This window comes from Diorhabda sublineata, chromosome 5 (assembly GCF_026230105.1).
Source record: "Diorhabda sublineata isolate icDioSubl1.1 chromosome 5, icDioSubl1.1, whole genome shotgun sequence".
NCBI lineage: Eukaryota > Metazoa > Arthropoda > Insecta > Coleoptera > Chrysomelidae > Diorhabda > Diorhabda sublineata.
The window spans coordinates 92747-111243 of NC_079478.1; the positions used below are offsets into that span (position 1 = coordinate 92747).

An 18497-nucleotide genomic window follows, 5' to 3' on the forward strand; every position below is an offset into this window, starting at 1 on the left:
GCTACTACTAGTGTGGCAGTATCGTCTGCAAACATAGATAAAGTAAAATTTCCTTATTCAGGCATGTTATTAGGGTAAAAGATGTATACTATTGATATTGGAAAATGTATTTAAATTTTTTTTTTCGTATAGCTCTTATTGCATACACAAATACCAGTTAAAAATGCAACACCACTTCCATGTATTTTAAGCGTTTCTAAATACGTTGTTTTGAGAAGTATTTATAGTATTTAACTGGACCTTGAAAAATTAAAGTTTATTCAAGAATAAGACGAAATGAATTATTTATCATCAAGATATGTCAATATTTGAATAAATTAAACAAAAAAAAAATTAACAAACTAATAAATTTATTATTCAAAATTAACAAATTCATATTTGTTCTACAACAACGCCGACGTAGAAAAAATGTGTATTACCGTTCTACATGGATGATGTAAAAAACGATCTAATTAACATCGAATGCTACACTTTTTACATTCCATACATTTTTGTTAATACATGTATCAATTTGTGGAATAAAATGCAAAAACTAAATGTTTAAAAGAGTATAATATCTAGAAACTATACGAGGGTTGCTAGTTAAGTATTTATATATGGTTACACTCACTCAAATATGTCATATCTGACATTACCATCATAAAGTTTAACATTATTAATGATGAACGTACTCAGAAAGTATTGTCATACGAGTAATATTTGAAAAATATTTTTTCGAACATATTTTATAAAATTACTTATTTGCTCAAATATAATAATTATAAGAAACAATACACTCTTTTACGATTAACTTTTCATATATTTTCACCTTACTAGCTACGTTTATGTTACTATATTTTTATCAGTGACCTATAACCTATAAACGTAAATCTTTCGATATTCGATACAACGACGGTTTTGCTAATTTAGTGAGAATACTTAGAAATGCAAAAAAGCTTTATTTGTACAATTCGCTTTCTACGATTAATCAAGAAAGTGATGTGAAACGCTTACAGTGACATAAAAATGAGACAATACGGCATTGTGCCCAAGTTAGTGATATCACAACATTCAGAAATTGGAGAGCTAAGAAGTATGTACCTATAGTCTTAAAAATATTATAAAACAACAAAATAAAAAGTATTGAATTACAAAGAAACAAGATAATAATGAGTAGATTTCAGTAAATTAAAATCTAGTAAAAAATGAGTCATCTAAGAAAAATATTCATCGTACTGAAATTACGTGTTTAGTGCGACACAACGACATGCATATAAAAATGATGTGACGCTCAGAAACGATTCTTTCAGATATTAAATGATAAATACATCAACTTTTCAGTTCTTCTTTAGAATTACCGAAGATAGGTATAATTAGGTACTCTCTAGACGTATAGAACTGTTTTTACAAATAATTAATTGGGAGAAGTGTCAAATATTTCTTCTTCTTTATTGCATAATAGATTAACAGCCTGTTCTTTCTTCGATATCTATCCCCATCCTAGCTTTAGATTGTCATTCCATCTCTTTCGTGGTCTCTCTCGATCTCTACCGTGTTATAATTGGAGGTTTATCTCTTGCTATAGTCTAATTTGATTAATGCCATTGACACTTCTTTTAGTAGACAGTTAAAATATTTTTTAAGTTATACCTCAAGTATTTTCGTCTGAAATAAGAGTTGTATGAATTTGTATAATTTCTTATTTCTTAGACCTTTTGATATATGTTTATGCTTCTTAATGTTCTTCATTTTAGGTCTCTTGTTTTTTTAATTTTTTTTATAATGTGACATTAAGAAACTTGATTTTATTATGTTGATCGATTTCGATTGTGAATGTTTTTTTATGATAAGAATTGAATTTTTTTTCAGTTTGGTTCTTTGGTACGGCAGTAATGCAATTATCTATATATTGGTAAAAGAATGGAATGTATTAGTTTTACCTAATTATCCTGCTTATAACTCCCAAACAACCCAAGGTAGAAAATGCAATTTTTTTAAAATGTTTCATTTTGACCACACATAGTATTTACCACATCTAGCACACAGTAACTTTTTCCTGTTACCTTGAAATTACAATTGCAGGAGAGAGATTTTTATCAGAGGAAGATGTTTCACATACTTAAACGTCAATTTTGAGAAGAAAGATGGCATCTGATATTTGAAAGGGTCTTAGTGTATAAAAATAAAAAGGTTGCTATGTTCAAAATTAAAAATGATTATGGATATAAAATGTCTTGTTCCTTTGTTATGCTGGGAACTTTTCACCCTCGTAACCCTCGTAAATAGGGTCTAAATTAATATCCTAGCATTAATTTGTCCAAGTTAACGAAACTGGTAAACAAGCCAGATTAACAATTGCATGTAATGTCCGCCGTGGTTGTTGTCGTGAACAATAAAGATATTTTTAATGATGAACATCTGTTTTTGGTATCTAGTTTCTAAGTATAGCAACCCACGAATTACCGATATAATTTATACAATATGATTCTGTAATTTGCAATAAATTCAATATTAATTTTTTTAATGTTCATACCCGTCCTTCAGTACAATGTATATCGGGAATAATGACGGTGAAGGCACCACTGTAATTTCATCTTTTTATCCGAAAGAGATACAGACGACTTGTATACAGTTTATACTTATTTAGAAATATATCTTTGCACTCATTTGATGATTAAGGATTGTGAATTTATAACTAAACCATATCAACTCCGAAACGGACCATATCTAAAGAATATGAAGGGTATAGGAGGAATATCTCATATGGAAGAAAAATTGAAAGAGTGTCCAGGTGTATACGATAAATAACGGTTCAAAATCCTTCCAGAACGGCGTTGGTGTAGACCATTGTCTCCCAAACGTTTTTGTTTCATAGATCACTCCCAACATTATGCTGAATCCAGTGGACATACAAGGATATATTGAAAAATTAATTGGATACATTTATTACAGCGAATCTGCAACGTCTCTAGACCTTTCCAAAAAAATGTTTCTTCTTGCTCTGCCAGCCAAACCTCCACAGCTTCTGTTACCTCCTCGTTGGAAGAAAATTTACGACCTTTTAAACTTTTTTTCAGTTGAGAAAAGAGATGATTGTCGGATGGAGCAAAATCTGGTGAATAAGGGGGGTGTTGTAGTAATTCAAACACTAAATCACGAATTTTTTGTATGGCAACATGAGATTTATGTGTAGGGCCGTTGAATTTTTAAAATTCCATAGTAGTTCGACAGGGCCGGTCTAGGGCACAATTTGGCGAACTTGTTCGTAACACTATATTTCTTTTTACCACTCCGAATGGCAAGTTTTCTAAGTTAAATTTGTGAGAATTGATTGGTTCTTGTGCTGTGAGTCACTGTAGATGTTAAAAAAGTAGAGTTGGATAAAGTCACTTTTTCGATTGCCCAACTTTTGATATCCACTCAATGTACAATCAATTAAAATTTAATCGAATATTTGTTTAGTGGATTTCATTATCAAATAATTAATCCTATCAAGCAATCAATTTTAGCTTTTTTTTCGTCTTTAGCCACATTACATGTTTCTATAGATAGATCCAATCGTCACTTTTTTTCGAGATTTGGAAATTTGTAGTAATGTAGCTGCAGGAGGGTCCAGCGGAAAGTGGTCTATGAAACAAAAAAGGTTGGGAACCAGTGATCTAAATACACTGGACTGTATTGAGTATTTAGAATTTCGATATACAGTTTAATGTTGTTATTATGATAGCTGTTTAACATATTATGAGATTTTAAGATATAATAGTGAAAAACGTATACCAAGTATTGGTAAAACGATGTTGTTCAAATCCAATCAAAACAAAAAGTAAATTGACCAAGGTACCATATTCAACGGTGCAAAATTTAGTGCACAACCACAACTTTGACAGAAAAATATACCAAATATGATTCATACAAACAAAATATTGTCAAATTAAAATTAAATTAGAGTTAAAAGTGTGTAAAGTTGTAAACAACCGCCAATCGCGTTTAAAAAATTTTAAACTAGTTAATGGACAACCTTAGAAATATTTCCCTAATTGCAACAACTTAATTGAATTGTTTGATTACATTACTCATAACATTGTTACTTTTAATTACCTTTCAAATGGAAATTAATGAAATTTTCATTAGCATTCGAAATTACAAACTCTCTCTGTAGTCATATTTTTTACGATTGCACTCTATTTTCATGGTCAAGTACAAAAGATAGAACGTTATAATATTTATTTTAATTCAGGCTAATATTTATGTATAGTTGGAACTGCGGAAAATTATATCGATCAGAAAACGTAGATAATATAAATCAAAATTACAAAAATAAATGTGGTTTCCTTTTCTTTTTGATCATCGAATAATATTTGTGATTTAGTAAATGTGGAACGTGATACTGCAATGCATTGCAATATTTAATAACGCATAAATATGCTAACTAGTAACACATTTGCTGATTAGATAATTTGTTTTATCTTTAGAATGTACAACAGCATAAAATTTATAGATAAAAGAAAATATTTTATTGTTAATATACCAGGGGACAGTGGCGGCTAGTGCTAAAAATTTTAGGTTTTCTGCATTGTTTCCAAAAAAAAACATACCGTGAAGGTTTATCAAAGGTCTATAGAGTTTATTGTTGCCACTCAAGAAAAATATAATATACTTTTATTTAGTTTAAAAAAAATCGCAATATTTCAATTTTTACAAATATCCTAAACAACTTACAGATTTAGCACGTCCAGTAATCATGCGGTGTAGTGATGTGACATTATTGTACATAAAAAAATCGATTTTTAATTAAAAAATCAATTAATAATACCTCTTAAGAAAATAATCGATGTTGTTATATTACTCGTTTTTTACTATTGTCTATTAATTTTACAATAAACGCTATAAAAGTAATATCAATAGATTTATTAATTAAAAATAAACAACAGAAATAGTTCTTATATAATCAACACAAATTAAAATTTTAGAACAATCAAACTATAAAAGGTTCAAATTAAAATGTTTTTCAAGATCAAAATATTGACGCCAACTACTTGTCGTCTTTTTATTTTATGTACCTTTCTCAGTCTCTTATCTCTGCTACTTCGTTTTCAAAAAATCAAAATGCAACATGATGGTTAGAATCCCTATTTTCTACTTGGGTAATCTAGCATAATTTTTGACTTGAGAAATTTTCAAAAATGTTGCGAGATGAAGAGGTATATTGGCCATATAAGTACTTGAGGTTTCAATGGATATATTTCATCAATCGCCATATAAACAAGCAAATCCAATGAGAGATTTGTCGTTTGTGTTATCATCAATATTTTCATATATATAACACACATGAACTACTTCTTAGTTTCGAATGAAGTAACTTTTAAAAAACGCGATCATGAACACTATCTTCGCTCTCGGTTTATTATTATTTTAATATTCACAGACTTCTTAATAGTTGCTCTTTCACAAGAATGTGGGTACTTATTTTATGCTCTACAGTTTTGGCTCTAGACACTTTTTTTCGAATTGTTGTTTTCGAGTTATCCGCAATTCAAAATGTTTTTGATTACATGAACCTATTTTATGACGAAAATTTTGAGGTTAGGAAAAAGTGCTTGAAGACCAATCTGAAGAGAATTATCTGCACCACTTTTTTCGAGTTATTCACGTTTCAAAATATTTTTGAGTCTATAAACTCATTTTAAGATAAAAATTTTGAAGTTATGAAGAAATACCTTGGATAGTTTTTTGTAGAGAATTTGGTATTCTACATTTTTTGTTTCAGCAGTTTTTCGAATTCCTCATAGTTTTCGAGTTATTCGCGTTTCAAAATTTCGAAAATCCGTGCCCGTAATTTTGTTAAGAGTTGCTAGACTTCTTATTCAATATCCCAAAACCTCCCAGAATCCAAAAAATGAAAAAATCGTCGTAAATTTAATTTAAGGTTTTAGCTCAAAATCGCCTAATTTGTCTGTACTAAAATTATACCATCACCAATCCAAAATATTAAATTGATAACCGAACTTTAGCATTTTCTGATATTTACTTCAAAAATTCTTTATGTGAAGTTAATGATGTTGTCATGTTGAAAAAGCCCATGATATCGTGTTGCGAGAGAGACGTGCGGATATTAGACAAATAGTTGAAGATAGTGATTTATCATACCATGTGGTTATATACTTACTACGAGCTGGACGTAGTTACCACGATAGATAAACACAAACAAATTCGGAAGACATTCGCGGTCGTCTTTCAATGCGGTATAGACAAGCCAAAGAAAAGGTTAGTAACAATGGATGAATGAATCAATCACTATATTGTCGAGATCAAAATGCAGAGTGAAGAGTAGTAACATCGAGGTTCATCGCTGGCTAAAATATTGAAGATTTAATTTTCGACAAGGAAGATCATGGCAACTATATTTTGAGATGCTGATGCGTAACTTTAGTAAATTACCTGCAGAAGGGAGTCACAATTACAGGTACTCGTTTTGTCAATTCACTTCCAAAATTATTAAAGGTGATGAAAGAAAAACGCCAAGGGAAGTGGCGCAAAAGTGTTCTAACATCAGGATAACGCACTCGATCACAACTCCGCAATTGCTCAGGTAACCTTAGAATTAGTTGAGCTTCTGCTACATCACAGGCTTTTTCTTAAACTTAAAGTACAATTTCGGTGGTAAACGATTTTCCTCGGATATGCGGGAAATCAGTAGTTCTCAGAGATTGAACATATTTATTTCGATAAGTTTTAGGGGGTCGGGAGCAGAGTAAAGGGATCAGCTCTCGTCTTATCTACAAACATTTGTTAAATAACGGATTTGTATAGATACTCATGAAATATTATTGATTTTTAGATGCACCACCAGACCAAAGGGAAGAACTTTTCATACAAAAGCTTAGGCAGTGTTGTGTTTTATTTGATTTCGCATCCGATCCACTTTCGGATTTGAAGTGGAAAGAAGTTAAAAGGACCGCTCTCCATGAAATGGTAGAATATGTCACTACACAAAAGGGTGTAATATCTGACAACGTGTACGGAGAAGCTGTAAATATGGTAATATTTAATAGATTTTTATAAAATTCTTCAGTCAATGGTTTCAGAGTCAGTGATGGACCCACTGAACAAAACGAATTTATATTGCTCAAATCCGACATTAAACTTTATCATAATCATTGTCAGTTTTGAAATTAGTTTGAGAAATGGTTACTAAGTTGAAATTTCTGGAACCATGACGATATTCATACTGAATACACTGTTTACACCAACACTAACGATTACACTGTCTGACGCGTGTTTCGATAACCAAATTATCATCTTCAGAGAGAAAACTGTGTACCTCCTGTCTTTAAGGATGATAACTTGGTTATCGAAACGCACTTCAGATAGTGTAATTGTGAGTTTTGGTCTATTGGTAGTGTAAACAGTGAATTCAGTAGATTCTATAGAGCTTAATTGAAGGTTAAACTTTTTGTATAATGTCTTCAAATCATATTAATGAGTTTATGTTACGTATATTCAATGTTTGTTTTATCGCACATAATCTAACATAATAATGAATATTTTAGTTTGCTGTCAACCTCTTTCGGACTCTTCCCCCATCTTCGAACCCCAATGGTGCCGAATTTGATCCCGAAGAAGATGAACCAACGCTCGAGGCTGCCTGGCCCCACTTACAACTCGTTTATGAACTCTTTCTTAGGGTACTCGAAGCACCTGACTTTCAACCAAATCTTGCAAAACGGTAAGTTAATAAGAAACATGTACATATTTTTAAATCTTACTTCAACTTTTACTCAACAAATAGACAGGTCAATATTAACGGAGAAGACTCAGACACTTTCTGGATCAAGTCTATGGTACCATAGGGCAGTGTTCCAAGATCACTATTTTATTTACTATATATATATCAGATTCTTCGATGACAGAAAATATTGTAACAGGAACATTTGTGATAATACAGTCATTTTTTACAGCAACTCTGACAGCTCAGCTCCAAAATCTATAAGATTGGAAGTGGAAAATAAATCTACACAAATAACACAAACCAAAAACATTTTTGATATGAAATTAAGTAAGGGCTGCTTATTTTACCCCCGTATATTATAACATGAATATGGAAGAAATATCCATAGTTAGTCCTTTGCGAGTGCACGAAAGTTACTGAATTTCAAGTTTCTAGCAATACTGACATTTTAGAAAAAAAAATGAAATCAATATAGGTCACCAAAGGGTGTTATCTCGGAAAGGGTTGGGCTGAGAAAATTTTGTTATAGGAAAAACCCATGTTAATTTAATTCAAGCAATCGCCTCCTGTACGCTCATTTTCAATCCTTATCTTTATTTTTGCATCCCATTATTGTTTTATTTAATATGTAGTTAATTTTTATCGGATTTTCTATTTTTGTATATATTTTCTTGTTTTCTGTCAGTATCCTGATTTTGAAAATGTCTCCTTTTCTTTTTCATTCAATAAGAATCTGTCCTGTTCAATACTGAATATTCAGCCTGCTCCTTAGCTCTTCTTGAAACGCTGAGATCCAACTCCAACCATTTTCTAGAAGTCTGCCTATAGATCTATGTGTTTGATTTCTGTTTTTTATCGATCTGTTCTGGCTTTTGACATAATTTCTCCAACCTCGTTTACAATCTCACCACATGCTTGACATTATTTAGAGATATTTGAAAAAATAAGATTTTCAGTTTACACTTTTAAAAAGTCCTTCCTTATTATTCAGTTTTAGAAAAACATTATACATAAAGCAGTGCCCTTATTTTTGAATATATTTTATGGTCTTGAACTTTTATACACCTTGTATAAATAATCATCTACATATTGTACCATTACTTTACATATCATTCTTTTTACAGATATATAGACCAAAAATTTGTATTACAATTATTAGATCTGTTCGATTCGGAAGATCCGAGGGAGAGAGATTTACTCAAGACTACACTACATAGAATATATGGCAAATTTTTGGGCCTTAGAGCTTTTATTCGAAAGCAAATAAGCAACGTGTTTTATAGGTTTATTTATGAAACCGAACATCACAACGGCATAGCCGAGTTATTAGAAATTCTGGGATCTATCATAAATGGATTTGCGTTGCCATTAAAAGATGAACATAAGGTAAATATGTAGTATAACTTTCGTTTGTCTTAGATAGTCAGAAGGAGAACTAACAAGAAATGTCCCAAAGCACAGTGGGACAGATGGAATGAAAACCTGGCCGATAGTCCAAATTGTCAAGTGTTTAAGGGGGTGCAAGAAAATATACTTGAAATGTCCACTTTTCTCATTTTTGGTCACAGTACGCATTAGAAGTGTGCTCAAAATATTTTGTTTATTTTTGTGTTTTCGATATTATCTAGTTATGGGTGAAAGGAATCTGGCTACTTAGTTTAATATTAACTCTTTGCATTCCAGCCTAATAACTCATAGAGGATACCAATAACTCCAGCACTACATTAGTTACAAGTACATACCTGTAATGTAGAAGAAACATGGAGTCTTTGCAATAAAACAAAACATTTAGTTCCCAGCATTTCAATGAAGAAATATTTGCTAAATTATATTGTAAAAGAATAACATTAATTTTAGAGCTTAAGATTTCTTAAAGTGTGATAACTTTCAAAACAATTACCCATATGTATGAAGTTTAGGATGTCTATTAGAACACACAAGACAATCAATTTCTTTTCTTACCTCTTTGCAATATGTGCAGTCTTTTGTCCAGGCTTGATTATTCCTTTGTTCAAATTATAATTAACTTTCATCATGTTTTATTTAGAAAATATTTCTCTTTATTGTTTATGGTACCTCGAATTTTATTACCAAGGTTTTTCTGTAACTAGTATCAAAGAAGAGATAACAACAATATATACTGCGAAAATTATTAATTGACAAATAAAAAAAATCTTGTACTTTTTGTTGAAAGGTCAAGTAGAAACTAAAAGTAATGATGAAATCAAATTTTTAATAGTTCTATTCTAATAAAATTATTGTTACAAATTCATTACTCAAAGAGCTATTCACATATTTTTCAGTATTTGTAATGGAAAATTATTTTTCAATATGTTTTAGCTATTTTTATTGAGAGCATTAATGCCTTTACATAAAGTAAAAAGCCTCTCGGTATACCATGCTCAACTGGCCTACTGCGTAGTTCAGTTTTTAGAGAAGGATGCGTCTCTCACTCAATCGGTAATCCAAAGTTTGTTGAAGTATTGGCCAAAGACCCACAGTCCGAAGGAAGTGATGTTCCTTAATGAACTTGAAGAGATACTGGATGTTATAGAACCAGCAGAATTCCAAAAAGTGATGGTACCTTTGTTTCGACAGTTATCAAAATGTGTCAGCTCTCCACACTTTCAAGTAAGTTTAGAAAAGTAATTACTTCTTTTAAGCAGGGAAAAACTACTACCCAGCCTGCCTGGAGTTGGTTCATCATTAACGGAAATAGAAATTCTATACTAAGATGTGGCAAAAGCTCAAAGACTGAGACATCAATAAAGCCACTGACGTCGAACCAATTGTATTGAAGAAATACCCAACCATTGCCAAGGTCATTGAGAAAGTTGTTAACAATCAAATATTGAGATCATCAATACTGCTCTAGTAGCTTCATCCATCCATCCAGGTCTCTATGGAAGGACACACCTCTGAAGATTTGAGGTCAACGCTGGTGTTCCTCAGGGATGCATCTTATCACCTACTCTCTTTCTCTTGTTTATCAACGATATACTCGACAAAACTGCAAACTCCATATATAGCTTCGCCAACGATAGCACAGGAGTCTCGTCGTTCAATTGAACCGCCTCAATAAACTCGACCAACTTCAGGAGAAGTGGTTGTGTTTATATTTATTTGACGAGTAAAGAAATCACTGGTTCTAGTATAGTCAAGTCTGATAAAAATACAAATGAATAGGACTTTGGGTCAGATACCTCGAAAGGTAACCATAAGCCTATTGAGAAAAACTTGTCGTAAGCTTGGCTGTCTAAAAATAAAACCCACTGAGATCGAGTGGAACCATGAGTGCATGCTGTAGGTTTAAGGTGGAGAGGAATGAATTCTACAAGTAATTGGATCCTTGCCAGTAGTGTTTAATCATTTCAGAAGGAATCACTAAGGAGATGGCAGTATAATGTAATTGGTGTGGTGATTTTTCTTTATCTTATAACTTGCCATTTGTGTATATGATCTCACAGCTATGATTATTCTGGAGTGCTATTCTGTTTCTAGGGTTTGAAAGATCTATTCTAGAGAGAATTAAATTGGCTTTAAAAGCAGAGTAAGTCAAGAGGGAGGGAAGCAATTTGGCATTTGGAATTTTAATATAACATTAACATTTTCGTTAGAAAATTGTAAACCTTAATTTCTGGAATAAGTGGTTGTGTTACAATATATTTAATTGATCGATATAAATAAATAAATAGACTCCATTTTTCCTCAAAACAATGAAATGGTTTAGCCACTTCGATGTTTGTACTGCCACAATTATACATTCATATCCGCATATCTTCGACCTTACAATCATAAAGAAATCAATTAACAACAGTATGCAAAATCCTTTGCAGGTTAAACGATAATATTTGTACCACAACAAATTCAAATATTTGATTATTCATTTGCCAATGGCATGCTAATTATATAAAGTTTTGATTTTGTTGTGTAATTTTTTAAAATACTGAATGACTTTTCCATTATTCTCTATACTAAAATTTATGATGATCATATTTTGCTACCCAAGACAAATAAAATTAATCCCTACTATGATCACTGATTTTATAATTTGGAGATTTCAGCTTATTTTCATTTCTTGTATGACACAGCCTAGCATACTCTAAGTAAAATCGTTTATTCTAAATATAAAATGTCTTAAATGGAATTTTTTCTTTTATTAACGATTATATCTCCTTATACAGTGTTGAACAAAAATTTTGGAAGGAGCAATTAATTTAACTCGAATAGAATTTATTAAATTTTTATAGACCAAACTGTATGTTGAATTTGAATAAATCCAACTGTTTTACTGGATCCTCACCACACTAGTTATTATTAAATGATTATTGCACAAATATATTATTATGAATTAAAATTTATCCCGAACCACATTAATGTAGCCATATGTCTTTATTCTTTATAATCCTTATTAGTTTTCATATAATATTTCCTATTTGTATTTGATTTTGTGCTCTGTGATATTGATTATAATTTATCTAGGTGGCAGAACGTGCGTTATATTACTGGAATAACGAATATGTGATGTCTTTGGTATCAGAGAATGTTGTAAAGATTCTACCTATAATGTTTCCAAGTTTGTACAGAAATTCTAAGACTCATTGGAACAAGACTATTCACGGGCTTATTTATAACGCTTTGAAGCTGTTCATGGAAATGGATCAGAAATTATTTGATGATTGCACTCAACAGTATCGGCAAGAAAGACAAAAGTAAGAATTATATCATTTTTATTTTTACAATATAGATTTTTAAAACAAATTTTTTCAGTTTTTGAATGGAAAGACAATGCAGAAGTGATCAGTTTTATTTCTGATTATTTTGACTTATTTTCAAACAGATGTCATATCTATTTAATGATATTTGAATTATACTTTGAAATATGAAATATTAAATGATTTCATTTTGCAATACTCGATTTTTTGTCATATTTGGTTCAGATAGTGTGAACATGAGATCATATACCTCGTACTGATGAGATGCAGTGACTGGTGTAAAATTATAAATAAGTGAAGATATTACAGACTTTTTTGTGTATCTTAGTTCTTTTCAATACCCCCAATTAAACAATGGTTCAAAGTGGCTACTCTTGTCTATTCCAGTATTCACTCTTCAAATTACTGTCTAACAAATAAATAAAGTAAGGATATTTAGTAAAACCATTTTGTTCACCATTTTAAATTATCACACACATCATCATTGATGCTGGTTAAAGAAAATTTCGTCTGAAACGATTTTTTATTCGTAACTTGTTTAAAAAGAATAAATATTATCAACAGAAACAATTACTATGGTAAACTGAAGGTCAATTACATCAATACAAATATGTCACTGATAATTTCAGAAAGTGTCAGTAAAATTTGGTGCTTTAACTTAATTGTTAATAGATGGAAAGCTTTTCAATCGACCTAAATGAATTATAGCTCATTTTATTTGTTATATCTTCAGGTATCAAAATTAAGAAAAAATTTGAGATACTGTTCATTTCATATTTTTAATGACTGCTTTAACAAAAAATATTCTTGATAAAAATGTTTTTTGCCAAAACGTTTTGAATACCTCGTGAACCATAAGACTGGTAAAAAATTTTATAACGATTTTATTTATTATTTTATTCTCTATCCTTATGTGTTTTTGTTGCTTAAATCAAATATGTGGCTCTCCAGTTATCTGTTTATCATATTTAACAGTAAAACTCAAGAACTAGAGAACTCTATGTTTTATAGGCATTGGAATACCATATGCATACAGATTGGCTGAAGTACACTCTTGAGCTCACGACGCAGATCATTCAAAAATGTGATACACACATAGAGTTTATCAATATAATAGATGTTTACTGAACTATCTTTCATAGATAACATTAATTTATTTGCTCCAGTCATGATTATATTACGATTTCGAAAATACAATCATCCATCATACATTTTTGCTTAGATCTTTGAAATTCTCATCTTGGAAACATTATTTGACATTATTTCCAATTTATTTTAGAGAAAAAGAAAGAGAGCATCAACGTCAAGAACTTTGGAATAAAGTAGAAGTACTGGCATCAAGAAAACCCGAATATGACAGTGTGTCAAGAAACTATAATTTGATTAACAGCATATTAACTAGCCCTGAAAATGATGAAGACCTAAATATTAATAACTTGAAAGATGAAGATCCAGAAGTAAGTGGTACATTTCATAAATTTCATTGATCAAATTGAAATGATACATAATTTTAATTTAAATTATTCAGACTGGAAAACTGGAAAAAACATTACATTACCTCACTCTCCAAGGGCAAACTTATAAAATAGTTGCCGATGAATGAAATTTGTTGCTTCAGCTGATTCCTAATAAACCACGTTAATGGTAACTTAATAAGATTACAAAAATTTTGGAAATACATACAATAATATCAAATGACAGAATATGGGGAAATTTGTTGCTAATTAGTTGTCATACAACTCATGTGTTCTTTATTGTTTGACATATATCAAGTGTTATCCTGTAATGAATTAAATGTAAGGTTAAGATGTGTGAATATTAATTTCAGTTTATCAGAAAGCATTTTATCCAACAAAATATAGAATAAACTTCTATGGTTCGCTACTCAACTCAACCAAATTTAGTCTTAAAATTATATAAAAAATCATTATTTTTACCTGAAAAGCAACGTTTACCGGCAACCATGTGGCCGGCACGCTGGCACGCTGTTCGGGAGGTCATAGAGAAAGATATATTAAATAATCGTTAAATTTTTTTTGGAAAAAATTTTAGAATATCCATTAGTTGAAATAGTAGTACTGTTAAAAATCCATCAATAATTGATAGTGAATTTGATTCGATGCACTAATTTTTTTGTATTACCTCTAGTTTAAAAAAAATTATTAGATTATTCTTTCACTAAATCATGTCATATTAGTACATGTATCCTATTTAGCGAACGGAAATCGTGGGTTGTTGATATCAAGCACTATAGTTTTTTTTCTTATAAACTATACAATGAATGTATTGAGTTTAAATGATGTATTGTTTGCACCTGATGCCATTGACTATTCAAAGTTCACAAACATTGAGAGTAATTTAAAGTAAATTGGTGTTTTAGTATAAAAGTTTGTAATAAATATCATAACATACTGGAGACTCTATAAACTAAACTAATAATTATATAGAAATCACAACTCATAAATTGAACTTATAACTAAAAGCGAAGTTACATGGAAAAATAATAATACAATATACTTAAATTTCCATCTGACATGTGTGCTGCTAGCGATAAACACTATTTAATTCATGCCTCTTTATAATAAGTAATAATTCACTCGCTAAACATTCGCTATATAACACAGAAATTTTTACTGAAATGTAACAAAGTTGCTGCTTTTCTATGAATTTTGATACTTTTATAATTCTCTAAATTTTTGGGAGTTTATTAAGTCTTTTGTTTTGTAGGGTATAAAATACAATTCAAGAAAAAAAATTAGGTTGGGTGAGTATACATACTTTTTTTTATCATTAAATTGAAAATACCCATCCCAGCACCAAATTTGAAAAATCAATTATCCAACTAAAACACATTGTATACGAGAGCAACAAAATCTGTGTTATTTTAGCCAATGTTTAATGAATTGTGTGAAATTCTAAAAGTGTTGAATTATGAAAATGTTAATCATTTTATATTATCAGACAATTCATTTGATTCAATTTCCAGCAATAATAAAGCATAATTTCGACTTTTAATCTTATGAAATATTGTAATGAATTTGGGCAATAAATTATTATATAGAATTTTAATTGAAACTTCACAAATAATAGATTGATATATTTTTAATAAAATTAGAAACATACTTAATAGTAAAAAATGTTGATGGGACAATAAAACAAAAGAATTTGTTGATGAAAAAAAGAGATTATAGCAATAATGGCTGAACACAAAAGACAAGGAAGACTTAAGAAACTTCAGGGAACAAAAAGACAAAGAATAAGAGAGAGGAAAAGAGATCAGAAATATCAGGAAGTTTGGAAGCTTGGAGATTTATTAAAAAAGTAAAAACAGAAGAAAAGCTCAATAGTCCGTTGCAGTTAATTCCGACAAATAAACGGGTAAAACACTACACAAACCTTCTTTCGGAAAATAGAGACAATTACAAACATAGAATGGGCTCCAAATCGTAGGTGAAAAAATACATAGATCAAAATGCAGTAAAAATGCAATTAAACATCTAAAACATTGTAAAGAAACGGGACCAGGGAAGATAAACGCAGAACAACTTAAAAGTGGAACCGAAAAGCTGTACCAGAATATAAAAAATTGTACTTTATAACATCTATACACAATAAAGGCAACAAATTAGACTGTAAAAACTATCTGTAACTAATATCATATGGAGAGTCTATGGAAGAATGATAAAAAATCTTAGATAGAAACGGAATGTAAACACCAAGAAAAGGAACAATTTGGTTTTAGTGCGGGAAGAACTTGTACAGATAATGTATTCCACCTAAAGCAAATCTATTGTTCATTGACTTACAGAAAGCTTACGATAACGAACTCATTACTAAATTAGAGAAAGTACTCCAAGAAACAGCTAAAAGTCATTCAGAATCTATACGCGAATATGAAAACTTTTGTAGAAATAGGTAATAAAATATCAGAGCTATTTAGAATTGATAAGGGTCTGCGAGATACGTTTTAAGATATATGTGGCAAAGGCACTAATTCAGTGGAAAAGAAAATGTAGAGGAATGTGGAAACAAGAAAAAGGATCCTGAATACATGGCCAGAAAACAAATAATGAAAGCATTTAATGGAATTCTCTATGACAAATGAAAAGAAAAATAGTAGCTACATTCTAGCAAATTTATATGTTTTTTCAGCAGCAAAAAGTATTTATAAGAAACTAATTTGATTTTATGTAGAAATGTTACACTAACAAAATTAAACTATTAACCTAATCTTATCAAATGTTTTAACCAAATAATGAATTATACGTTAACTGTATTGGGAAGTTTATAATCAGTTGTCTTGTTTTTTTTTAAGATGTTTCAATATATCCCTTAGTTTTCTCTTTGTCAACATATATGATCGATCGTATAAATTCGGATCTAACAATAATTTAATTTATGGTTCAAAAACAATAAAGTAAATGAAATTTATTATTTTCTCCAGAGTAAAAAACAGCGTAATATGAACAAACCCTTAATCCGTCGTAAATCGGAACTGCCCCAAGATACGTACACGATGAACGCATTGTCGGATCACAAGAGGGTCGATGAGTATTTAGTAACACCTCCAGATGTCAACAAATGCTAGTCTCACTTCACGCTCCCCTTACTTTAGTGAGAATTGTGCCAATTGACGGAGCAAATCAAGATGTCGGTATGTCAACTGCCGTGGCAATCAGTAACCGAACGAGTCACCGTGCTTATCACTGTATAATATTTATTTTGTTAGAAAATGTTATTTTTTTATGATTTTAGTAGTTATTTATGTATATGATTTATACGTCAATGTTAACATCTCGAGTTAGGATTCCACAGAATTATAATTCATATGCCATCTTTATCTAACACTCTTTTTTATATTTGTATATATTTAAATGAAGTTTCAAAGATGAAACAGCTCAACTTTCACCACTTAATCACATATTCAACAAAATCAAAATTTTTCTCACCCCTGACCAGCATTATTTTTTTGACTATATTGCAAAGTGCATTACTGTACATCGGATCATTCAGCAGCCTGTCAAATTAAGAAATGTAAGTTATTGATATGTAATTTTCAAATATAAATCTTTATATACTTTTATTTTCTTTATACAATGCTTTTAAATAAACTATATTGTATTAACTGTCGATAGATAGATGGTGGTATTTCTGTGGATATTTCTTTTTGAATTACTGACTGGGTCAGAGTAGGGCAGGTTAATATTTTTTTAAGTGTCATAAGTAGATTTGACTTCGGTAGTCAGAATTTGTAAATGGTCAAATTTTGTCTATAAAGATATAAATGTATTGAAAATGTTACATATTTTTGTAGAATATATATATTTTAATTTAAACTTTATTTTTATTGACTTATTTATCCTTAATAACAGTATAAATAATATTGTATATTTGTTCAACCGTTCACCTTTCTCATTATAATAAATTGCTATAAGAAAGAGAAGGTTCGTTGAAAATTAGATTAAAGCGTATACAAAAAGATAAATTCGTAAACTATTTGTATTTGTATATTTTTGAATGTTTTCACTTGATTTTTTTTGTTAAGAAATGTAAAATCGTTTAAATACATGCTCGGTAAACGTTATAATAAATTATAAGAATCATATTGTTTTTTAATATCCTTCATATTTATATGCTCCTGGTTTATTTGATTTTGAAGATTTAATGTGTTATTCTTATTATTCGAAAAAATATTGTCAAAGTTCGAAGACGCATAAGGGCCGATCTTCATTAGGCCTGTTTCATACATATGCGATTCCATTCGGTTCGTCTTTGATAGAAACCAAAAAGAAGAAAGACAATAATTTATTGGGTACATCCTCTCTTCACTTTGCGGCAAGAATTTGGAGCACACAAAATCACTGAAAATTTCAACACAAACGTATTTCCATATTTTCTGCGTCGAAGGACATTCCTTTTCTTTATAGAAGAATGAAAAAACAAAGGAGAAATAATAGAATTTATTGGGTGCATCCTCTTATCAGTTTGCGGCAAGAATTTTCCCGAAGCTAAGAGAAAATGAAGACCAAATGAATTTTTCAATAGGCACTTACGCAATTCCACTTTTTTAATAG

At 30.2% G+C, this 18497-nt stretch overlaps 1 protein-coding gene across 8 annotated transcripts in view; it reads left to right on the forward strand.

Moving 5' to 3' along the window:
• The window catches only part of LOC130443732 (serine/threonine-protein phosphatase 2A 56 kDa regulatory subunit gamma isoform-like), a 29165-nt gene extending 11139 nt beyond the window's left edge, over positions 1-18026 (forward strand). For 3 of the 8 annotated variants that reach the window (XM_056778503.1, XM_056778505.1, XM_056778499.1), the window contains 8 exons: positions 6818-7017; positions 7530-7705; positions 8833-9094; positions 10049-10339; positions 12191-12420; positions 13703-13880; positions 15151-15187; positions 16868-18026. In XM_056778503.1, coding sequence (XP_056634481.1) covers positions 6818-7017; positions 7530-7705; positions 8833-9094; positions 10049-10339; positions 12191-12420; positions 13703-13880; positions 15151-15187; positions 16868-16872 — 1379 coding nt within the window. In that variant the 3' untranslated portion in view covers positions 16873-18026. Of the gene's footprint in view, positions 1-907; positions 1073-6817; positions 7018-7529; positions 7706-8832; positions 9095-10048; positions 10340-12190; positions 12421-13702; positions 13881-15150; positions 15188-16867 lie in introns of those variants that run through there. The other 5 variants (XM_056778500.1, XM_056778502.1, XM_056778498.1 and 2 more) reach the window with 3 other exon arrangements.
• Positions 18027-18497: the final 471 nt, after the last annotated feature.